Source organism: Danio aesculapii, chromosome 11 (assembly GCF_903798145.1).
Source record: "Danio aesculapii chromosome 11, fDanAes4.1, whole genome shotgun sequence".
Classification (NCBI taxonomy): domain Eukaryota; kingdom Metazoa; phylum Chordata; class Actinopteri; order Cypriniformes; family Danionidae; genus Danio; species Danio aesculapii.
The window spans coordinates 18615181-18636509 of NC_079445.1; the positions used below are offsets into that span (position 1 = coordinate 18615181).

At 34.8% G+C, this 21329-nt stretch overlaps 1 protein-coding gene across 1 annotated transcript in view; it reads left to right on the plus strand.

Annotated features, from left to right (window-relative positions):
* tafa4b (TAFA chemokine like family member 4b) overlaps positions 1-19524 on the plus strand; it is a 110814-nt gene extending 91290 nt beyond the window's left edge. Inside the window, exons 5-6 of the mRNA XM_056468274.1 lie at positions 11309-11433; positions 18706-19524. Of these exons, the coding sequence (XP_056324249.1) occupies positions 11309-11433; positions 18706-18717 (137 nt within the window). The 3' untranslated portion in view covers positions 18718-19524. The remainder of the gene's footprint in view (positions 1-11308; positions 11434-18705) is intronic.
* Positions 19525-21329: the final 1805 nt, after the last annotated feature.

Consider the following 21329-nt stretch of genomic DNA (forward strand, 5'->3'; position numbering starts at 1 on the left):
CGGACAATGGGCTTCTGAACGCCGCTCATTTCGGTGAGCCTCATTTGAGCAGACTATTGATTGGCTTCTCAGAGGCGGATTTGGAGTGAACCGGGCTTGTTTGGAAGTGACACTCGAGAGTTTGGACTGCGTGGAGGACTTGCAAAGGCAATTTCATTTCAAAGCAAAATTATTTTGCTTACCCCATTGTCAGATTATTTTTAGAGTAACAAAAAGTTTTTTTTGCAGTGTGGGATATGATAGTTTGTAGAGAGGAAGCAAATTGGCAACATAGGCTCATTCTGAAAACATAATTTGAATATGTAGCCAGAAGTATGTATGGCTGCATTTCATTTTTTAAATGAACACTACGGGGCAGTATGACGCTATTCCTTTTCACGCTTACCAGCTGACCTCTTACCTCCATATAGATGGCTTTCCGGCTGTTACCAGTTTGTCCAGTTAGCTTACCATGTATGTCGGTGGACTTGAGACGCAAAGGGAATATGACCACAACGTTGAGGTTCGAGTCCAGTGAAGAATGATTCCAGAAATCGCAAAAACAGAAGCCAAAAAATAAATAAAAAGTAAATAACAGGGTGAGAATCTGGTAAAAATCAGGCTTTTTTTTTCTTTTTCTGAATTACTTTTTAAATTTGTCGATTGGGTTTAGGGAAGTGGGTAAGTCAGTCAGTCATTCAGTCAGTTAAACAGTCAGGCGACAGCGACCTCTGGTGGATTTACGTGAGAACAGCAGGCATAAATGGCACTCCCGAGAGAAATTTGAGATCTGAAAAAGCGTACTCAGCGGCCTTTGATGGGTGTGCGAAAACAAAAACTGCAAAAAACGCAGCTCCTGGGATGTATTTGACGCTCTCGAGAAATGTATATAGAGGTACGTTTTCAGAATGAGCCTGGATTGCAAATTGGAGAGAGAAGGGGATTGGGAAAAGTCTGTGAGCCTGGAGTCGAAATAAGGACACCCAAAGTGCAATGCTGCTAAATGTCAGCACTATGGGTAGAGCCAAACCCGAATACGGTATTCAGAAAGGCACAAATAGCATGTTTTATACAAATACTTATTTCGAACAAATACTTAAAAAATATTTGTATTTGGGAACAAGAAAAACTTTATATCAAAAAGCTGCGTTTTCTCATGAGGGTGCATGCCCCGGCATAAGTGAGTGAGTGAGTGAGTGAGTGACATTCAGGAGTGACACAGGCTGCTCCACACAGCAACAGAGAGGGTTTGGCGGAGCGGAAAAAGACTTCACTGCATCACTTTTTTAACTTTCGCGAAGCAGAGTTTGATCGGGAGATCAATCCATTAAGCTGCATCATTGACGTCTGCAGTCAGGTTGTCTCATGATCACTCTGTTTACATAGCTCTGTTAGCGCGGTGATTTAGACCAGTGTTTCCCAACCCTGTTCCTGGAGCCACACCAACAGTACATATTTTGTATGTCTCCCTCATCTGACCCATTCTTGTCAGGTTTTGGGGTCTTTTCTAATGTTCTGCTGAGTTGATTCAGGTGTGTTTGATTAGGGAGAGGTTGAAAATATGTACTGTTGGTGTGCCTTCAGGAACAGGGTTGGGAAACACTGATTTAGACAATAGACAGTTGACAGATTAATGTTAACGTTTGGTTATAACGGTTAAAACAATGCTTGCGTAGTTGTGTCGAATTGTATGCACTTGTGGGAGTTACTGTATATGGTACGTTTAAATTATTCTGTCTTTTGCAGACAGCAATAGGCTATAGGCTAGTTAACCTTAGCATGGCTTACCGTCACTCATTAACTTAGATGAAACTCCTCACATGGATTTGGGCACCCAATAGAAGCCTAAGCCAGCCAAAAAAACTTGACAGAAAACTTGCTTAAGTCCTGTGTGGAAGCATTTTACAGTCATTGCTGCAGATAAAACCAAAGTGATACTGTATGTAATGAGTTTAAAAGTCAAATCAGCAAAGGCAGAGATATCAAACATCTGTCAACATCTGCTATGCATTATTATTCATTCATTTTCTTTTCAGCTTAGTCCCTTTATTAATCTGGGGTCGCCACAGAGGAATGAACCACCAACTTATCCAGTATATGTTTTACGCAGCGGATGCCTTTCCAGTTGCAACCCATCACAGGGGAACACCCATACACTTTTATTCACAAACATACACTACGGACAATTTAGCTTACCCAATTTACCTACATTGCATGTGTTTGAACTTGTGGGGGAAACCGGAGCACCCAGAGAACATGCAAACTCAGAAATGTCAACTGACCCAGCCAAGGCTCGAACCAGCGACCTTTTTGCTGTGAGCCGACAGCGCTACCCACTGCGCCACCACACCACCCTCTATGTCATAATCACATGCACTTAAAGCATCCTCTCCTGGTACTGTCTGCTAACATCCCACAAGCACCAATCACACCACCAGCACCTATTCATCATCACAGCCATGTTCTGCTAAACCCTCCACAAGCACCAAACCATCAACACAGCTATGTTCTGCCCCTGCAAGTCAGTTTCAAATGTAAAAAACATAAAAAATGGAAAAATAAATAAATAAATAAAAACATAAAAAACATTTGTGTCTGTTTTGGGCAGACAATAGTTGACAATAGCAGGGCTGTATCTAGTATTATATAAAATTCTTCTGCCAGATCTCTCAGTCAGGAGTTAGAATTCTATGCATTAGAAAGAAGTTCTTATAAAAGCTGAACAGTTATTTGAAGTATAAATTGTTTTTATTCTGTCTATTCAGCATCCTCCAACAAGGACGGGAGGTGGTGGGGTTCATAATGTTCACAATGGTATTTTATTAGTTGTTGGTTTACCCATGGATGAGGTAATGGCTGTTATATTATTTTCTTTTCAATGACATTTATTGTTACATGTTCAAAAACATCAACTAATATTTCATTGCCATAATTATTATAATGCATATGGATTTTTATGCCCATTTTGAATTTTACTCGAATACAAATACGAATACTTTCCCCCTCAACAAATACATATACAGGTACAAATACTGGCTGCTTTGCACACCCCTAGTCCACACACTGCCCACAAGGCTTTCAGAGCCGATCATGACATGAGATCTTGTGCCATGTGATACTCCTACCTATTTCACCAATTGACCCTTTATTATTTTTTCTGCATATAAAGGCATCAAATGAGATAGTCTTACTTGATTTTTTCAATACTTTAAAGTTTTTCACATTTTACAGAACAAACCCCAAACCCACCCTATGGCAGCAAAAAATAATAAATAAACGTATGTAAAATATAAATAAATATACGCAAATGTACACCCACAACTGTGCAGATACTTAATCATAGACCTCCATGAACAATTTATACATGCACATATTTACAAGAGTCCACTCAAACATCTGCATATATACATTACATATACTGCGTAGATCCATGCATATATACATCATTAATGGAAAGACGAAAAGAAACTTAGGAGAAAAAAAGTTTTTTGATATATAAATACCAATAAATGAAAACTTGTATTTTGTACACATTGCTGTGCTTGATAAAATCTTTCACATCACTCAGCTATCAATCGTCAATCTCCAGATATTCGAAAAAGGACTTCCAAATCTTCGAGAATTCCTTTGGTTTACCTCCAGTCTCATATCTAATCTTTTCAATGTGTAGTACATTACAGAATTCTGTAAGACATGTCTCAAATTTAGGTGTAAACTCTTTGTTCCACATCAACAATATTACCTTTTTTGCTATAGTCATCCCATATTGAACTGTAGTACTACAGTAACTTTCAGGCATGCCTTTTTTGGAATGATATAATATTACTGGATCAAATCCTTGTTATGTTCTGCTGCCTAAACCACAGACAATGGATGAATCAGTGTTTGTTTTCATCTTTTCACTATTGCAGTGTTGCCATATCCACTTATTTTAAGACCCTGTTGTTTATGCTTGGTGAGAAATCTGTCAACTGTATTGAGTTATTTCAGTGATCAGATGTGGCCAGTGATATTTTATTATTCTTTTCTAGATAATGAATTAGATTTATTTTGGTTAATTAATTGCCCCCAAGATCTGGCAACACAAATGAGTATTTTTTACAGTACCTGTTGCTCTGTGATATGTTACTTAGATGCTTTTGTTGATTATTATTGAGCACATACAGAAGAGATACAAGGCAATATCATTGTTTTCAAATTAATTTCAAATTAATTTAAGGGCACCTATAAAGAAAATCATATTTTGTAAGATGTTTGGACAGAACTGTGTGTAGGTATAGTGTGTCCACAGTCATATTGGTGTGATAGAAAGAGAACAAGTCTCTTTTTTTAATTTCCTGATAGAAAATTAGAATCTAATCTAAAATAGAATCTAAATCCCTTCCCTGTTTGTGGCCGACAGCAACGTGAAGTAGGAGTGTGGTTTCTCCGCCCACCGATTAACACGTCTCCGTAGTAATGTGTATAATCATATCAATAAGACAGGACATGTGCAAAGCAACTGGGATTAAAAGATCTGTTCAGCTCTCTGTGATCATCAATCATCATCAAATGTTTAAACAATAAATGTTTGTAATGAATTACAGCAATTTTATCATCTTTATTACCACAGTACAATGTCAGTACAATTATAAAAGAAGACGCTTTAATCCCAGTTTGTGGGGAAATTAAATATTATTTATTTTGTATGTTAACATAATAGATATCCATACAGCAGTGGATATTAAGATGCTGTGCAAAAACAGAGCAAAACTAAAAGCGCACACTATGTGTGTCCGCTGTGTGTGTGTGTGCATGAAATTTATAACAACATTGTGTGTGACTCATCGAAAGGCTTGAATTACCTCCACAACAAATACATCAAATAATCATTGGAAAAGTTCTTACTGTAGTATTCCTCACAAGAGATCTGCTTCCTTCATTGCTGTCACTGTGCTGTTTATCTGATGCAGCCGGAGATTGAGCCACAGGCGACAAAAAAAAAAGCTACAAGATACTCAGATCTTAAAATTACAAACTTCTAAAAGGTATAATAAATAATCTGATTGGTGTTTTGAGCTGAAACTTTACAGACACATTCTGGAGACACAAAAGACTTATCTTGAACAAGGGATAAAATAGGTGCCCTTTAAGCGGTAACACTTTATAATAACTACACACTATAAATCATTTATTAAGCATTACCAAATAGTTGATTCATTATCTGTTAAGCATTAACTCTACATTAATAAGCGTTAGTAAGCAGTTTATAACTGCAGCTACGGATGCTGTATTCTTGACATACAAACATATTTATAATGTGCTTAATACTTGTACTTTCATACTTTGTTAATGATTTATTTTTCATTACTAAATTAAGCATCGCATTATTTACAAACCATTTGTATTTAAAAGTAGTTGAGGGTTTTTAGGATCATTCAGAATGAGTTAGTAAATGATTAATAAACTATTGAAATCAACGTTTATATGTCTTATTATTCAGGCATATGTTAAGGGTTACTATGTATGTTAATAAATGCTTTATTAACTCAACTTCATCTAGTTTTGTGACCTAATCTAAAGTGAGGACTATGTATGCTTTATAAATCCCTTATAGATGACAAATAAAGGCTCAGTTAAATTCTAAACAGGAAAAATGACATTATTCATTCCTTTTAATTTAAAGATACACAAATAAAACTGTACTTCAAATGAAAAAATCTCTGCAACCTTATCTAAAATAAAATAACTGTAGAGTTTAAACATTGCATCTTATTATATTGTTAAATTATTATAGTGTTGTTGTTGTTTTATCCAGTTTTATGTCATATTTTGACACTCATGTTATTCAGCAATGTTTAAACTTTACAGTAATTTTATTTTTTAGAAAAGTTTGCAAAGATTATTGTTCATTTGATTCTGAGCCTTTATTTGTCATTTATAAGGGATTTATAAAGCATAAACAGTCCTCACTTTAGATTAGGTCACAAAATTGCGGGAATTTGAGTAAATAAAGCATTTATTTACATATTACTTAACTATTAGCATATGCCTGAATAATAAGATATGTAAATGTTGATTTCAATAGTTTATTAATCATTTACTAACTCATTCTGAATGTTCCTAAAAACCCTCAACTACTTTTAAATACAAATGGTTTGTAAATAATGCAATACTTAATTTAGTAATAAAAAATAAATCATTAACAAAGTATGAAAATACAATTATTAAGCACATTATATAGGTGCTTATAAGTCAAGAATACAGCATTTGTAGCTGCAGTTATAAACTGCTTACTAACGTTTATTAATGTAGAGTTAATGCTTAACAGATAATGAATTCACTAGATGCTAATGCTTAATAAATTATTTATAGTGTGTAGTTATTATAAAGTGTTACGCTTTAAGCTTTTTAATGAAATCACAAACCACACTGTAAAACATTGTGTTGTTAAAAAGTAAGTGTTTGCGCTGCCTTAAAATTTGAAGTTTACTTCACTTAAATAGTGAGGTTATCTTAACTCAGGTTAACGTTGACAGAACTTGAAAATACAAGTGGAATGGACGTGGCTCTAAGTTTAGTTAACTTAAATAGACAAATTGTCATAATTATGAATGATGTTGATAGGACTTTATAATTCAAGTGTAATGAACACAGTTTAAGTTTAGTGAACTTACATTTTGAAGTTGACTTTCTCCTTCACACACATAAACTATGGTCAATTTAGTTTATTCAATTCACGTATACCACATGTATTTGGGGAAAACCAGAACCCACACAATCAAACACAGTTAGAACATGCAAAATCCACACAGAACTGCCAACTGTCCCAGCCAGTACTCAAACCCGTGACCTTCTTGCTGTGAGGCGACAGTGCTCAACACTGAGTTAACGTGGACCATGTTCATTCTATGGACCATAGTTTATTTAATACTAAAACAACTTTTTGAAGTCTGCAAAAACAAATTTTACTGAAGAAGCAGGTATCTGAGAAGAACCTCAGACAAACACACACCACAACATTACAATGAGAAAACGGCAGCCAGTGTAACCATTTACACTTGAATGTTTCCAGCCCAAACTGTCCAAAACCCTCCCAAACGCACAATAAAAGGCCTTAATACTAAAATAATGCTTTAGGTACACACACACTTGGTTTTTGTTAAATATTTAACATAAAATGCATGTTCAAAACATCCAATCAAGGTCTAAACCTGCGAAAAGACACTCATCATCTGTCATCATCCAAAAGTAAAAAACAACAACAATTAAGTATTACAATAAATTAGAATAAATAAATAAATTATATGTATATAAATACAATTACAAAACGCATACAAATACAACTTTAAAGTGGATTTATTCATTCACCAGTTTGTAGTACTTTATAATTCTGAACGAAATGAAAAGCTATTATATCTAGCATGTTTTCAGTTGTGTAGCAAGAAAAACTTGTCATAATGTGCAATATTTCATGCATGCAAGGATCGCTGGTCTCACTCTCTCATGCGCTTTGTCCTAAAGCAACTACTGTATGGTGGTTGGCCAGGGGCGTGCAGGAATTACACTTATTACTAAACCATACTTACATGCTATTTCAGACTGAATATTCAGAGTAGCATGGTAAACAATATAGGGAACACGTTACAGATTGTCACCTTCTAGTTCTAAAATGAACTAATGTGATGTGAATTTAAGACAAATTTCACCTCAGTAAAGCAGGCTAGGCAGAATAGCGCTATTTACAGTTGTTCAAATCTATATTTGTTGACAGACAGTTTGGGCTACTTATCAGAATTATGGGAATTATTGGCCCAACAATATTTAATTGGATTTAATTGGAGTTTTATGACTTACCCAGATTATAAAAATACACATAAATACATTTAGATCATTTACATTAATCGTTACTATTGGCATGTAAAGAGACTTTGAAACAGCACAACAAAAATATATATCTGAGAATATGGTATGATTTTCATTGCATTAATGCTTTAAAAGCTGTTTTTTTATTTATTCAGAGAGACTAAAAGAGCATGACTTCCTGCACTGTGACATCAATCAAGTTGTTTTTTTTCACACTGTGATCTTCTAGCATGGTGTTAATGACTGTTTATCCAACCTGTGCTTCAGCAGGTGTCTGTCTTAGAGAAAATGTTTTGATTCTGTCCTCCATATTTCTATGCTGGGAGGTGATCAGGTCTGTGCTAGTCATCTTAATGGATTTATTTGTCATTAAATGGCAAACCTACACCTGAAATTTTCTGTGATTAAAAGCTGTTCACATCAGCGAAGACAAATATAATTATGAAGTTGTAGTAATTGAGAAGCTGAAAACAGCTATAATGGCGAACAGCTATTGTAAGAATCAAAAGAATGTTTTTTTTTTCCCCAGCTTATTAACATTAAAAACAACAACAATAAAACAAAAACAATAACATCACAACAATGTTATTATAGTTATGCATTTTATTCATTAATTTCCATTTGGTTTAGTCCCTTATTTATCAGGGGTCGCCACGGTGGAATGAACCACCAACTATTCCAGCATGTGTTTTACGCAGCGGATGCCCTTTTGGCCGCCACCCAATACTGGGAAACACCCATACACACATCATTCACATGCACATACACTATGGCCAATTTTCAATTCACTTATAGTGCATGTCTTTGGATTGTGGGGGAAACCGGAGCACCCGGAAGAAAACCACACAAACACTGGGAGAAAACTCACAGAAATGCCAACTGGCCCATCTGGGACTCGAACCAGTGACCTTCTTGCAATGAGGCAATAGTGCTAACAAGTGAACCACCGTATCACCCATTTAGCATTTTTAAATGAGTTTTTATTTTGAAATAATTAAAAAAAAATTATGCAAATTTCAGTTTCAGTAATTTAGTTTCATTAATAGTTTTGTGATCAGATGTCTATTTACTTTTTATATATAATGGGCCCTATCATACACGCAGTGCAATAAGGCGCAAGATGTGTTTGGCATGATTTGTTGCTATTTTCAGACCAGCGCAACACTAATGTTCATGTTTTGCGCTACATTTTTTAAAATAGCAAATCCCTTTCGCACTTCTTTGTGGACTCAGGTGTTCTGGTCTTAAAAGGAGATGTGTTAAGGCACATTGTTGGCGCATTGGTATTTTAAGGAACTGAAATAGACTGCGCCATTTACCAAATAAAAGCCGGCCATGTCCAGCAAAGAGCGTGTAAGTTGTGCAGTTATGCAGATTAATAGACACAGGATGTACAGCAATACACAAATATCTTTACATATAAAAAAAATAAAGCTTTACAATGTTACAAAATTTTTTATTTTCTACATGAATATAAAAACCACTGCCTTCATGCCTTCTTCATGTAAGGGGGCTTTTTTCAGTTTATTCATGACAATTTGCTTTTGTATAATCTTATTATTATCAGCAGTATTTTTTAATATATACATATATACAAAAACAGGTTTTGTCCACCTGTCAGGTTTTGGAAACATATACATCACCAAATGGGGCATAGGAATAGGACGTGTGTTTGGATAAAAATCTGTTTTTATTGTTCATTTGTTCTTAGAACTGAATTTAGAAATTGTTTGGAAACTAATGCTTGCGCTTAACAAGCAAAATTAAATATGTAGGCTAATGGATGTCTTCAGTGGAGTGCGTACAATATCATTTCCTTGTCCACAAAGGTAAAGTAGTAAAGTAAGAAGTAAAAGTATAAAGAAAAAGTAAAGAGGCCAACTGCAGGAGGCTTTATCCTTGCATTATCCTTGCAGAAGGCCTGTTGAACTGTTTTCTCGCTAGTAAAGCATTCAGTTTTTCCACTTACAAAGTCCACCATATAAATAGCAAATGTCACAACTGGGAATGGGAGATGAGACTCTGATTGGTTTAATGCACGTTATGCTCAAAACACACCCATAACTCATCAAGAGAATAAGCACAACCCTGTTAGATCATGTGCCGCGGCGCAAATCGGCCTTGATGTTTTTGTATCATGCGCTTTAGACTTTGTGCCTAGATCGTTAAAATAGAGCCCTTAGTTTGTTTTAATTTGAGTTCTTCCGGTGTCAACCAGAGCAAAGTTTAGTGTTTGCACATCTTACATTAACTCTTGTGCAAACCTCTTGTATATATACAAGTAAATTTAATAATATATAAATATATATAAATTTAATAATAACAATAAATAATAAAAGAAATGTTTGAACACTGAACCCAAAACCACACAAACAAATAAAAGTAAAGATGATGAAGGGTTAAGGCAAAACTTCTACATATTAAAGATCATGTATGTAGTTAAACAGGCCTAGTTTACAAACACGTTTTATGTTCATATATATATAAGATGTTTTTGTAAACAAAATGTAGTTGTCTGTAAATTTTCTGTAAATAGCCACAGAATAAGTGCTTATTCATTTTAAAAGCTAATATATATATATATATATAAATGTTATTTTATTTTAGTTTTTTAGTGATTTTTAGTGATTGTTTTATTAGTTTGGTTAATTGTAGTTTTTCCTTTATTATGATTTTTACGTTTCATCTCAGTCAACAAAAATGTTTTTGACCAATATTTTTAGTCTTAGTCTTGTTTACTAAAACAACCGTGGATCAGAATCCAGAGCTTTCCTTTTACATTGTTTAATTTTATTCTTGGCAGATGCTTTTATCCCAACCGAGGACAAAATAAGTCAGCTAAACAGCAAAAGGAACAACGTACAGTACTTATAATGAATTATTTTAATAAAAAGTGAATTGTACACATACACACACACACACACACACACACGCACACACACGCACACACACACAGACACACACACACACACACACACACACACACACACACGCACACACACATACGCACACACACACACACACACACACACACACACACACACACACACACACACACACACACACACACACACACACACACACACGCACAAACACAAACACGTGCAAATGTATATAGAAAATAGAATACAGAGGTTTAATGTTTGACTATTAAATGTCTTTGGCTGTTTCTTAAAGGGGCATAGACTAATGTAGTGTGAACTTGGAATAAGCATCCTCCGTTAATGTGCATTATATCATTGTTATATTTATCTTTATAGTTATGATAGTTTGATTGTTTTGATTGTTAATTCACATATCGAGCAATTAAGTTGCTTTGAAATATGGTGTGTGTTGTTTGTTCATTGGGTTGGCTTAATTTAAAATTGTCACTGTAGCTGAAAATGAGAGAAAAATGATGTTTGGTGAAGCATACAGCAGGAGATTCTCTGAGAATAATGAGAATATACAGTTCAGTCTTTAATTTTTCCCATCTCTTTTTCAGCTTCCATCGTGCTGCAGAAGTGGTGGTGCCAAATGCACCCATGTTTGGATGGCGAGGAGTGCAAAGCTCTTCCAGATCTGACTGGCTGGTCCTGCAGCACTGGTAACAAAGTCAAAACCACCAAGGTTCGTTGAGAAAATAAATGTGAATTGCATTTTGGTTTATTGGGGACTTGATGAAATTAGAACTGCATTGGTTAAAGGCTAATACATGCCACACTGAAAAAAGTCTAAAAAATCCAAGGTTGGCAAAGAAAGTGTCATCTGTCCATGGTTAAGTGGCGCATCTGAGAACCTTTTTATTGCCATAAAAGTCCCTTTTAAACAGTCTTTTCTGAGAACCACTATATATGCCATCAAAACACTCCACACGGGTATTCTCAGAAGAAGTATCTTTGAGGAGCGCTTCTTTCTCCCAAAGCCTTTTTCTCAGGCAAACCATTCTTCAAAGAAGCATTTTGTTCAGACCTTACTTTTATAAGAGCGTTCTCTGAAGCTCCTAAGTACACCGAAGGTCTCTGTTATGAGAGAACGCAATTAAACACACTGTAAAAACAATTCAAAATATCCACTTCTTTAAATGTTCACCTGTTTATGAACACATTATTGCAGAGACTATATAAGCTTCTCAGAAAACTCTTTTTAAATCGGTCCCCAAACTTATTGGCACACATCACTCAAACTTCCTAAAGCAAAGCTTAAAGATGAATCATATTTCAGTCACTCCACAGTTTGTTACTCATCAAATATATCCCTCAAGTCTTCAGTCATACACAGAAAACTGTCAACGGCCAATGGAAAATTTTCAAAAGTCAAGCCTAGACAAACATGCTGAAACAATTTTGTTAATCTGCATAAACTGCAAAATGTCTACATTTCTAATTAAAGAACCATATCTGAACTATTTAGGTTGACCTTATTCTTCACGTACAAGCAGGTGCAGTCATTGGAAGTGTTTTTGGCTCGAGACTACTGGTCTCATTCACTTCAGTTGATTTTTTTTAAATGTTATAAAAAAGTTTGTTACGCTGCTTCATGTTGCGAATTGATATTTTCTTGTTATATTATTCTGCTTTTTATGTGTATCTTGAACAAACTTGTTTGTAGAGCAATTAGTTTTATTGTTTTTCTGCTGTTTATTTTATTTTTTTGTAATTTTTCCTGTAGAAAAATTGAATCGGAAGTTCTAAAACTATTGCGAGTGCACTTCTGCATTGCAGAATAAGGTGAAAATGGATGAAGATTTCTATGATCTACCAAGGCTCACTGTAAATATGTGGCAAAATGTAACAAAATGTTATTTGCATAATGTTTTATATATATGAATTTATATACAGTTGAAATCAGAATTATTAAACCCCCTTTGATTTTTTTCTTTTTTAAATATTTCCAAAATGATGTTTAACAGAGCAAGGAAATTTTCATAGTATGTTTGGTAATATTTTTTCTTCTGGAGAAAGTCTTATTTGTTTTATTTCAACTTGAATAAAAGCAGTTTTTTATTTTTTAAAACCATTTTAAGGTCAAAATTATTCCCCCCTTTATGCCATGTTTTTTTTCGATAGTCTACAGAAGTTATACAATAACTTGCCTATAATTACCCTAACCTGCCTAGTTAACCTAATTAAACTAGTTAAGCCTTTAAATGTCACTTTAAGCTGTATAGAAGTGTCTTGAAGAATATCTAGTCTAATATTATTTACTGTCTTCATGTCAAAGATAAAGTAAATCAGTTATTAGAAATTAGTTATTAAAATTATTGTTGAGAAATCTTCTCTCAAATAAACAGATATTGATGTAAAAAATAAACAGGGGGGCTAATAATTCAGGGGGGCTAATAATTCTGACTTCAACTGTAAAAAAATAAACAATTAATTGCTGTTGTTTTTGGCTTACAGTACATGTACAGTAAAACACATAATTTTGTATGTGTGTGTGTCTGTGTAAATGCAAAAGAGCCCCTGCTCCCTGCAAACTTTCAACAACAGGATGGAGTTTTTATAGTACATGCCTCAGTTTCTCCAGCAACAACAAACAAAAAATCAGCATGCATTTTAAAACCGTGTCAGTTTTAAACTATTACAATACATGCATGAAACACACACACATAATGCTGACTGTCGGATTATGTGTGTGGAGTTCTCATTTACATCAGCTGTCAAATACATACAAGGTTACGTTAAAAAACACAGATAAAACACAACAGTTCACACAATACTAGTTGTCAGTGCTGGATAGATTACTTAATGTCCATGTCAACCGGAAGTTGCTACAGACTTTTAATTCTGTGTGGTGACGTAAGCATATTTCACCCAAACCGTCAAACTGATATGATCAGAAAAGGACAGCTATTCCAGAGCAAAAGAAAAATGTTAAGATTTTGACACCAGTTATTTTTTTCTGAGTTTCAGAAAAAGGACAAAAATAGTGTGAGAATGATGATAGCAGCCTAAGGAGAGAATATTGTCAAATTTACTCTCAGCCCCATAGACGCTGCATTAGAAACCCCTCATATAAGCGCTAATTTTTTATTTTTTTTTTGAAGCAAAGATGATATAATATATTCATAAATCCATATAAATGTTCATATATTTTAAAAAAAATCTAAATATTAAAAACTTTCAAGGATTTAAGATGCTGATAATCGTTAAATGCGAAATAACAGTCTTGTTAAAAGGGTCCACTGTTCAAATTAAAACTAACAATGTGCATTAGCAAAATAAACATTGTGAATTTTGATTTCATGCAGACTTTAACGAGGAAATGAAGCACTCAGTCAAGTTTACCTTATTTTGTACATTGGATTCCACTTTAATGAAAATATATTAAACAAACTCGATTAATGTAACCATTTAGAAGAAAACGGCATTTTTTACTATAGATTTTAGACCTAGGGTGCCGCCATCTTGGAATGTCACTGTGTCTGACATCACGGGGTTGGTTCCGCTCACTCAGCTGAACAGATACAATGGAAGTAATTGAGACTGTAAAGCCTAATTTAACCCAATGCGTGAAGTTGTAAACGTGGAGCTTGTGCAAATTCAAGCATCACATGTGTGTCTAATATAAAAATATATATTTATTCTATTTTTCTTTTTCCCCTTTTAATTACAGATCATTTGATGTGCTTTGATTCACTCTCTGTATTAATCTGCCTGACTCCCTGTCTGGGTTTCAACCATGGTAGTAATGGACTGAACACAGAGACTGGACAGCCTAATTTATCCCAATGCATGAAATTGTGGACGTGCATCGCAGAGCTGGTACAAATACAGCAAATACAAGCATTTCAGTGTCTTAAGTTGTGTATTTTTCTTGTTTCGCTTGATGCGCTGTGATCCCCTCACGCTGCTCCAGCACTGCCTGGCGAGATTTACATCTAATGCAACAATTAAAATGATACATGACTTCACGCTTTACTGAGTGGATTATGTCAAGACATATTCCCTTTACAAGTCGATCAACTTGATCTCTCATCATGTATGAAGGATAAAACCCTGCCTTAAGAAACACCCGCTCTTAGGGGTTTGAACCACTTTAAAACTTGTAATCTGTTACTGAATGAAAACTGGAGAAAGTAATTTAGTCTACATTACTTGGATTGCAAACTAATTTACATTGTATTTACGAAGCCATTTTATATTGTGAATATTCACTGATGAACAATATGATACAATGTAGAATAACAAAATAGGGTGGATCAATACATTACAAACTAAATACTGTCTGTGAATTATTCATATTTATGTGATTCATAAAAACAGTTACTGTAACCTGATTACAAGTATTTTAATATGTAATATAATCTAATTACAAGTAGTCAATATTTGGAATTTGGAACTGTGCAACATCATGTCTTGGACATGAAGACTACACACTACTTAGGCCACTTAAATGGGGTATATGCACGGCTAGTTTTTTTAGCCAATGATAAACTTCCAGTGAAAGTTTAATGTGGTAAATTTCAATTTCATAAGGTTCCTTTTACAGCATCAATGTTGTAGTGTAATTACAATACATTCAGTTGAATAGACTTTTTTTATTTTTATAAACTTTATTTATTGAACACATAGTGGATAGCATTTGTTGTATACAAATGTCCAATTTCTGCTTTTTTCCCTTTTTGAACACTTTTGTAAACATTTAACCCCGACACCCCCTGCTCATCCCACCCATACGTACACATAGCCACTTTTCTTGTAAAACGTATAACAGAAGACGGAGTAGTAGAAAGAATAAAAATAAAATATTAACAATAAAACAAAAATTATGATAATAGTACAATTTGAGATAAATATATAAATAATTTCAAATAAATAAATAAATAAAAAAATAAATAAATAAATACATTAGCTAGTTACATCAATAATAATGTGCTACCTACTTCTTGGTTATTATGGCTTTAGTTGTGCTGAGGTTGAACCTATGCGTCAAGATTAGGGCATAACGGTTCCGCAGAAAAAATGCTAGATTAAAAAAAATTATAATAATAATTCTGACCATAAAATGATTTCTTAAATAATCACTTCCAGAGGTGTTAAATCATCAAAATAATTTAGTAGTGGCCTCCAATGAGTATAAAACTTGTGAAAAAATCTTTTCCAATTTCAAAAGACTTAAGATGTCGTGTAACCAAACTTTGATTGAGGGTGGTTGGTGCGATTTCCACATTAAAAGAGTTCTTTTGCGAGCCAGTTGAATAGACTTGAGCATTCATTTAGTTATTCAAGCGTAAAACAAGATGAAATACCGTGGAACCGCTAGCGCCATCAGAATCAGCAGGCGAGTGCAGAAACTCTATTAAAATTACCAGGTTAAAATAAACTGTCATAATTTAAAAAAATGGCGGAGGGAAATGGAATTTGATGCAGTGCTTCTTGTCCGGCCTGAGACCCACTTTATATCATATATCTATCAGGCACTATGACCATTGATTTTTAAAGAAATCAGACCTTAAACCAGGGGTGCTCAACCCAGGTGAAGCATTAAAGAAATAACGCAGTCTGAGAACACACAACTGCCATAAGAATAATTGCTCAGAGTTATAAAGTAACAGCAGAACATCTGTTGAGTTCATTAAAATGCATTATGGCTATGAGCTCCACCGAGGCTTTCAAATTAAGAGTCCTAATTAAATTGGTAAGAGGGAGAGATGAGAAATGAATGACAGCTCTGGGTCTTACGTTCAGGATTAATGAGTCTGTTTATTGAGTCTGTTATTGGCTGAGCTGGCTTTCAGTCGGCCAGGTCCTGCCTTCTGCTACTTCAAGAGCCAATGAGGTGCGCTGAGGCATAGCTTGGAGGCGGGAAAGTGTGCTTTACTCCTGTAAGCATTAATTCTGCATTTAATGATAGTGGAAATGGAACAGTAACCAGCAGGCCTCAGTGAACTTGTCACAGGATATTGTGGCAATGAGCCAGGATACATATTGTGTTCTCTTGCTGTCTCTTTCCATCTGCATTCTTATATCTTTACATCCTCCTTCTGTTCTGTCTGCTTAATATCTTCATATTCTTATTATCATTCAGTACATTCTGGCTTCCTGCTGTACAGCTGCTCTATAACTTTTGCTCTGAAGCATTTTTATGACTTTATGACACTAAAGCAACAATCTTATCGTTTTATGTTTTTAATTTAATTTAATTTAATTTAATTTAATTTAATTTTATTTTATTTTATTTTATTTTATTTTATTTTATTTTATTTTATTTTATTTATTTTTATTTATTTTATTTTATTTTATTTAAAGGAAGTGGTTAAAAACAAACAAAAATTCAATTGGCATTCAGTTGAATTAAATTACTTTAAAAAAGCATTCAGATTAAATTCTGACTGCATACATAAATTAAGTTATTTAAGATGCATTCTCGAAAAGAAGTCATTTTTTTGTTTAATGATGTAATTTTTTTTTGTTCTAGTATTTTTTTTACAATGTTTTTATTCTTTTTTTTATTACTAATTGTATACATTATTTTGAACTAAATGCAAAATTTTGTTTTGGTTTGAAAAATGTATCTAATTAGAGTGTTAAAACTTAAAACTTTTTGCTAAACCTTGACACCCAGTGGTTAAACTAGGTATTGCACGGCTGGTTCAAAACACAAGCAAGTTGGTGCCAGTGATGTAGTTGTTAGTGCATCGACACATGCACTCCGGTGCTCACGGTGATATGAGTTCGATTCCCACCTTGCGGTCCTATGCCGATCCTTCCCTTCTCTCTTCTCCCTATGCTTTCCTGTCAATACTCTATACTGTCCTATCCATTAAAGGTGAAAACCCTGAAAAAATAATTAGAAAAAAAAAAAAAACACAAGCAAGCGCAGGTTGCCAGATTGACGACATCAACAGCCTGAATATCGAGCCTAAAGGCTGATTTAAGTTGTGTTCTAAATAAAAGCAACAACACACAATAGAAGGAATGTTTTTCAAATTAAAAGGAGTTTTTGTTCTGACCAATACCTGAAATATATATTTTTAGATATGGTTTCTATTTCTTGCAGCTGAAAAACAGAGCAAACTGACAATGATCAGCTCAGGTACTTTATTTAGTGTTAAATGTAAATTATGTGAGTTTGAATGCCATTTTACATGACATTTATTATCATACTACTGAAAGCTGCAGCAGATAGTTCACCTCAGATCTTGCAAATAAAATAAACCGTTTGAGATTGAACTTTAGAACTGTGACAACTGTGAACTTGTGATCAGTGATTCAGCATGTACATTTAATAATGTTGCAGAGGTTTAATATGTATTAATTAGGTTATAAACCTTACCGGCAGCACGGTGGTGCAGCGGGTAGCACAATCTCGTCACAGCAAGAAGGTCGCTGGTTTAAGCCCCGGCTGTGTATTACTTCTGGCTGTATTTAAATTTCTGTTGTGTTTCGTCTTGTGCAATCACTGTGTATCTTGTCATGTAGTGTGTTGTTAGGACACGGGGTTACCTGCTAACCTTATGTTTACATTCATAATATTTATATTATATGCTAATTAATAACCGTCTCATGTGGAACTCTAAATCTGCGGCTCATTTTGGAGTTTGCTACTGTCCACCGGAGGTTGCATTTCAGTCATGGAGACATACTTTGAGAGCCTTCATGACTGAATAAATGAAATAGACTGTTTTCCACCAGGGCAACCCGGGGAGCTGAAATACAATTGGCTAAACTGGCAGTGGGTGGGTTAAATGACCAAAACAAATACAAATGTTCTGGCACTTAAAAAAAGACATTTTCAAAGCAGAATATCTGACTTCAGCATTGTTTTTTAGATAAACAAGAATGTTCACTTGGCATGTTTCTTAAATATCTACAAGCATATTATAGTTTTTTATTCTTTAGACGAGTCAAAATCTTACATGCAGCAGCTTTAATCTACTTTTCTTTTTACTAACAGGTCACGCGATAGCAACAACATGGCAGTTCTACCATGGGGCCCAAGACTTCTTACCGACTCACTGGAAAAGAAGACTTTCTTGTTTAAGACACTGACATTCTGGAGAACTATACATGCTAGAGATTGGACAAACTCATTGTAGACTATAGACGGCATTTTGATTTGACAGAAGACATACAAGGATCTCTGTATAAAGACTGTCTGAAGACTGTCTCCATAAACTCAAAGTGACTTTCTGGATTTCCACTGGTTTGTGAGTGCATGAGAGATTAGAGGACATTAGACTTGAAGGACAAACCCTGGACTGTCAGATTCGGCTGGAGGTTTGTGTGCCTGCCTGTAAGAGACTGTAGTTTAACAATGTTTATCGGCTTTCCAGCACACAGCAAACTTTATATTCATGAGTAGGGAGGGAATTTTGCTCTGAATGTTTGATTCACAAGTTATTGTCAATTTGCTCCTCTGGGTCAAGTCATTACCCTGAAAATGTTTCCTTTAAGTCATTTTGCACTTCTAATTAGGGTTGCTGAATAGGATCATAACAACAAATTAAAAATTCATGAGCCTTTTTTTGCACTAGATAAGATCATATGGAGATGTGTTGCGTTTTCTAGTCTTTTACTGTCGGTGTGAGATGGAATTCAGGAGACAAAACATTTATAAAGCTTCCTTCCACAATTGCAAAGTAGAAATGCAAGTGATGTAGTCAACAGTAAAACAATGATAAACTCTACAGTAAAAAAATACAGCTCCTCCTTGCTGTAAAGTGTTATGTAATGTGAGCTTTACAGATGCAATCCCCTTGAAACAACTTTTAAAACTGACTAAAGCTGGCTAAAAACATGTTACTCTGTAAAAAGATACACAAATTACTTAAAAGTGCACTAAGTATTTTGTTTCACTTGATTTGACACCCAAATACAAGGATTGGACAATGAAACGCCTGGTTTTAGACCACAGTCATTCATTAGTATGTTGTAGGGCTTCCTTTTGCGGCCAATACAGCATCACTTTGTCTTGGAAAGGACAGATACAAGTCCTGCACAGTGGCCAGAAGGATTTTGAGCCATTTTTGCAGAATAGTAGCCAGGTCACTACATGATTCTGGTGGAGAAAAAATGCTTTTTTGGGGCTTCTCCACACCGAAACTCTCTCACATATGGCAAAGACAGTAAAGGTGGACTCATCAGAGAACAATACATGTTTCACATTGTTCACAGCCCAAGATTTTCACTGCTGGCACCATTGAAACTAACGTTTGGCATTAGTACACGTGACCAAAGGTTTGTCTATAGCAGCCATGTATATTGACCCTGTGTTGCTGCCGATGAACAGTTTTGGTGGACAGAAGAATTGATGTGCATATTTAATTCATATTAGCACCTGTACATCACTTTTAGCTTCTTCTTGCATCAACAGTAACTCTTGTTGGATGTGGTTTGTCCTTCTTGATGGTATGCTGACATTACTCTGGATACTGTGGCCCTTGATAAATCACAAAGACTTGCTGTCTTGGTCACAGATGCACCAGCGAGATGCGCACTAACAATTTGTCGTTTTTTGAACTCTGATATGTCAGAGTTTAAGCAAAACTGTGCGATTACTCTGCCAATTAAAACTTCACGCGCTGCTCTTAATAGTGGAATGTGCAATCAATGAAGATTGGCCAATAGGTTGGTCAAATTTAGCCACCAAACTTCCAAAAACTAATCTGGCCAGTGTCAGTTTCATTGTCCAACCACTGTATGTTTAAAATGCTGATGAGGAGATTATTTTATTCTACAGGATGCAAATTACATCAACTTGATAAATACAACTCATTGGCTACTGCTCTTTTAGTCCCTGTTAACAGCTGGTTTTTAAGATGTGTTTTCATCAATCAGATCATGAGTATAGATGATGGAGACACATTGGGTATCTACTTGTGATTAGATAAAAGAAAATACACCTTAATACCAAGAGAAAACGTCCCCTTTATAGACTCTGCGGTATGAATAAATACATAAATAAAAGAATCATGAATAATTTAAAGGGGTCATGAACTGACTTTTTGGGTTTATTTTGTACTGCTCTCTGAGGTCTACTTTTTACATTATCAAAAAAAAATTACATAAAAAATATCAGAATTTATTATTACTAGTTTATTTTCTTACTTATTTGACCCACTTATGGGAACAAACCCTTTCAGTTGCTGTAGGGAAATGTAGACTCAGAGGTAAATGCTTACCTCCATGACAGTTTTGAATACTAAGGTTTTTTTGAAAGTGGAACTTTGATTGCATGTTTGACAGATAGATGGATACCGATATGATTTAGGTTTCTAAGCACATTAACACGGTACATATCACATAACAGACAGACAATGCAATATCGAACAAGTATTAAAAACAATTACTGTTGGATCTAATATGATCAGCACAGCACAGCGTTGTTTTTTGTAAATTCAGTGTTGAGCTGTGACTAGTTTGTAAATTATTTAAGAGTCAAATAAAGCGAACAAAAGAACAAGTTCTCACTGATGTGGTCTGAAACTGGAGAATAAAAGCTGGTTTATACTTCTGTGTCAAGCACACACATATAGTCCAGCTCGGTCTTCAAGCAGTCGCATAGCTCTCACCGTGGCT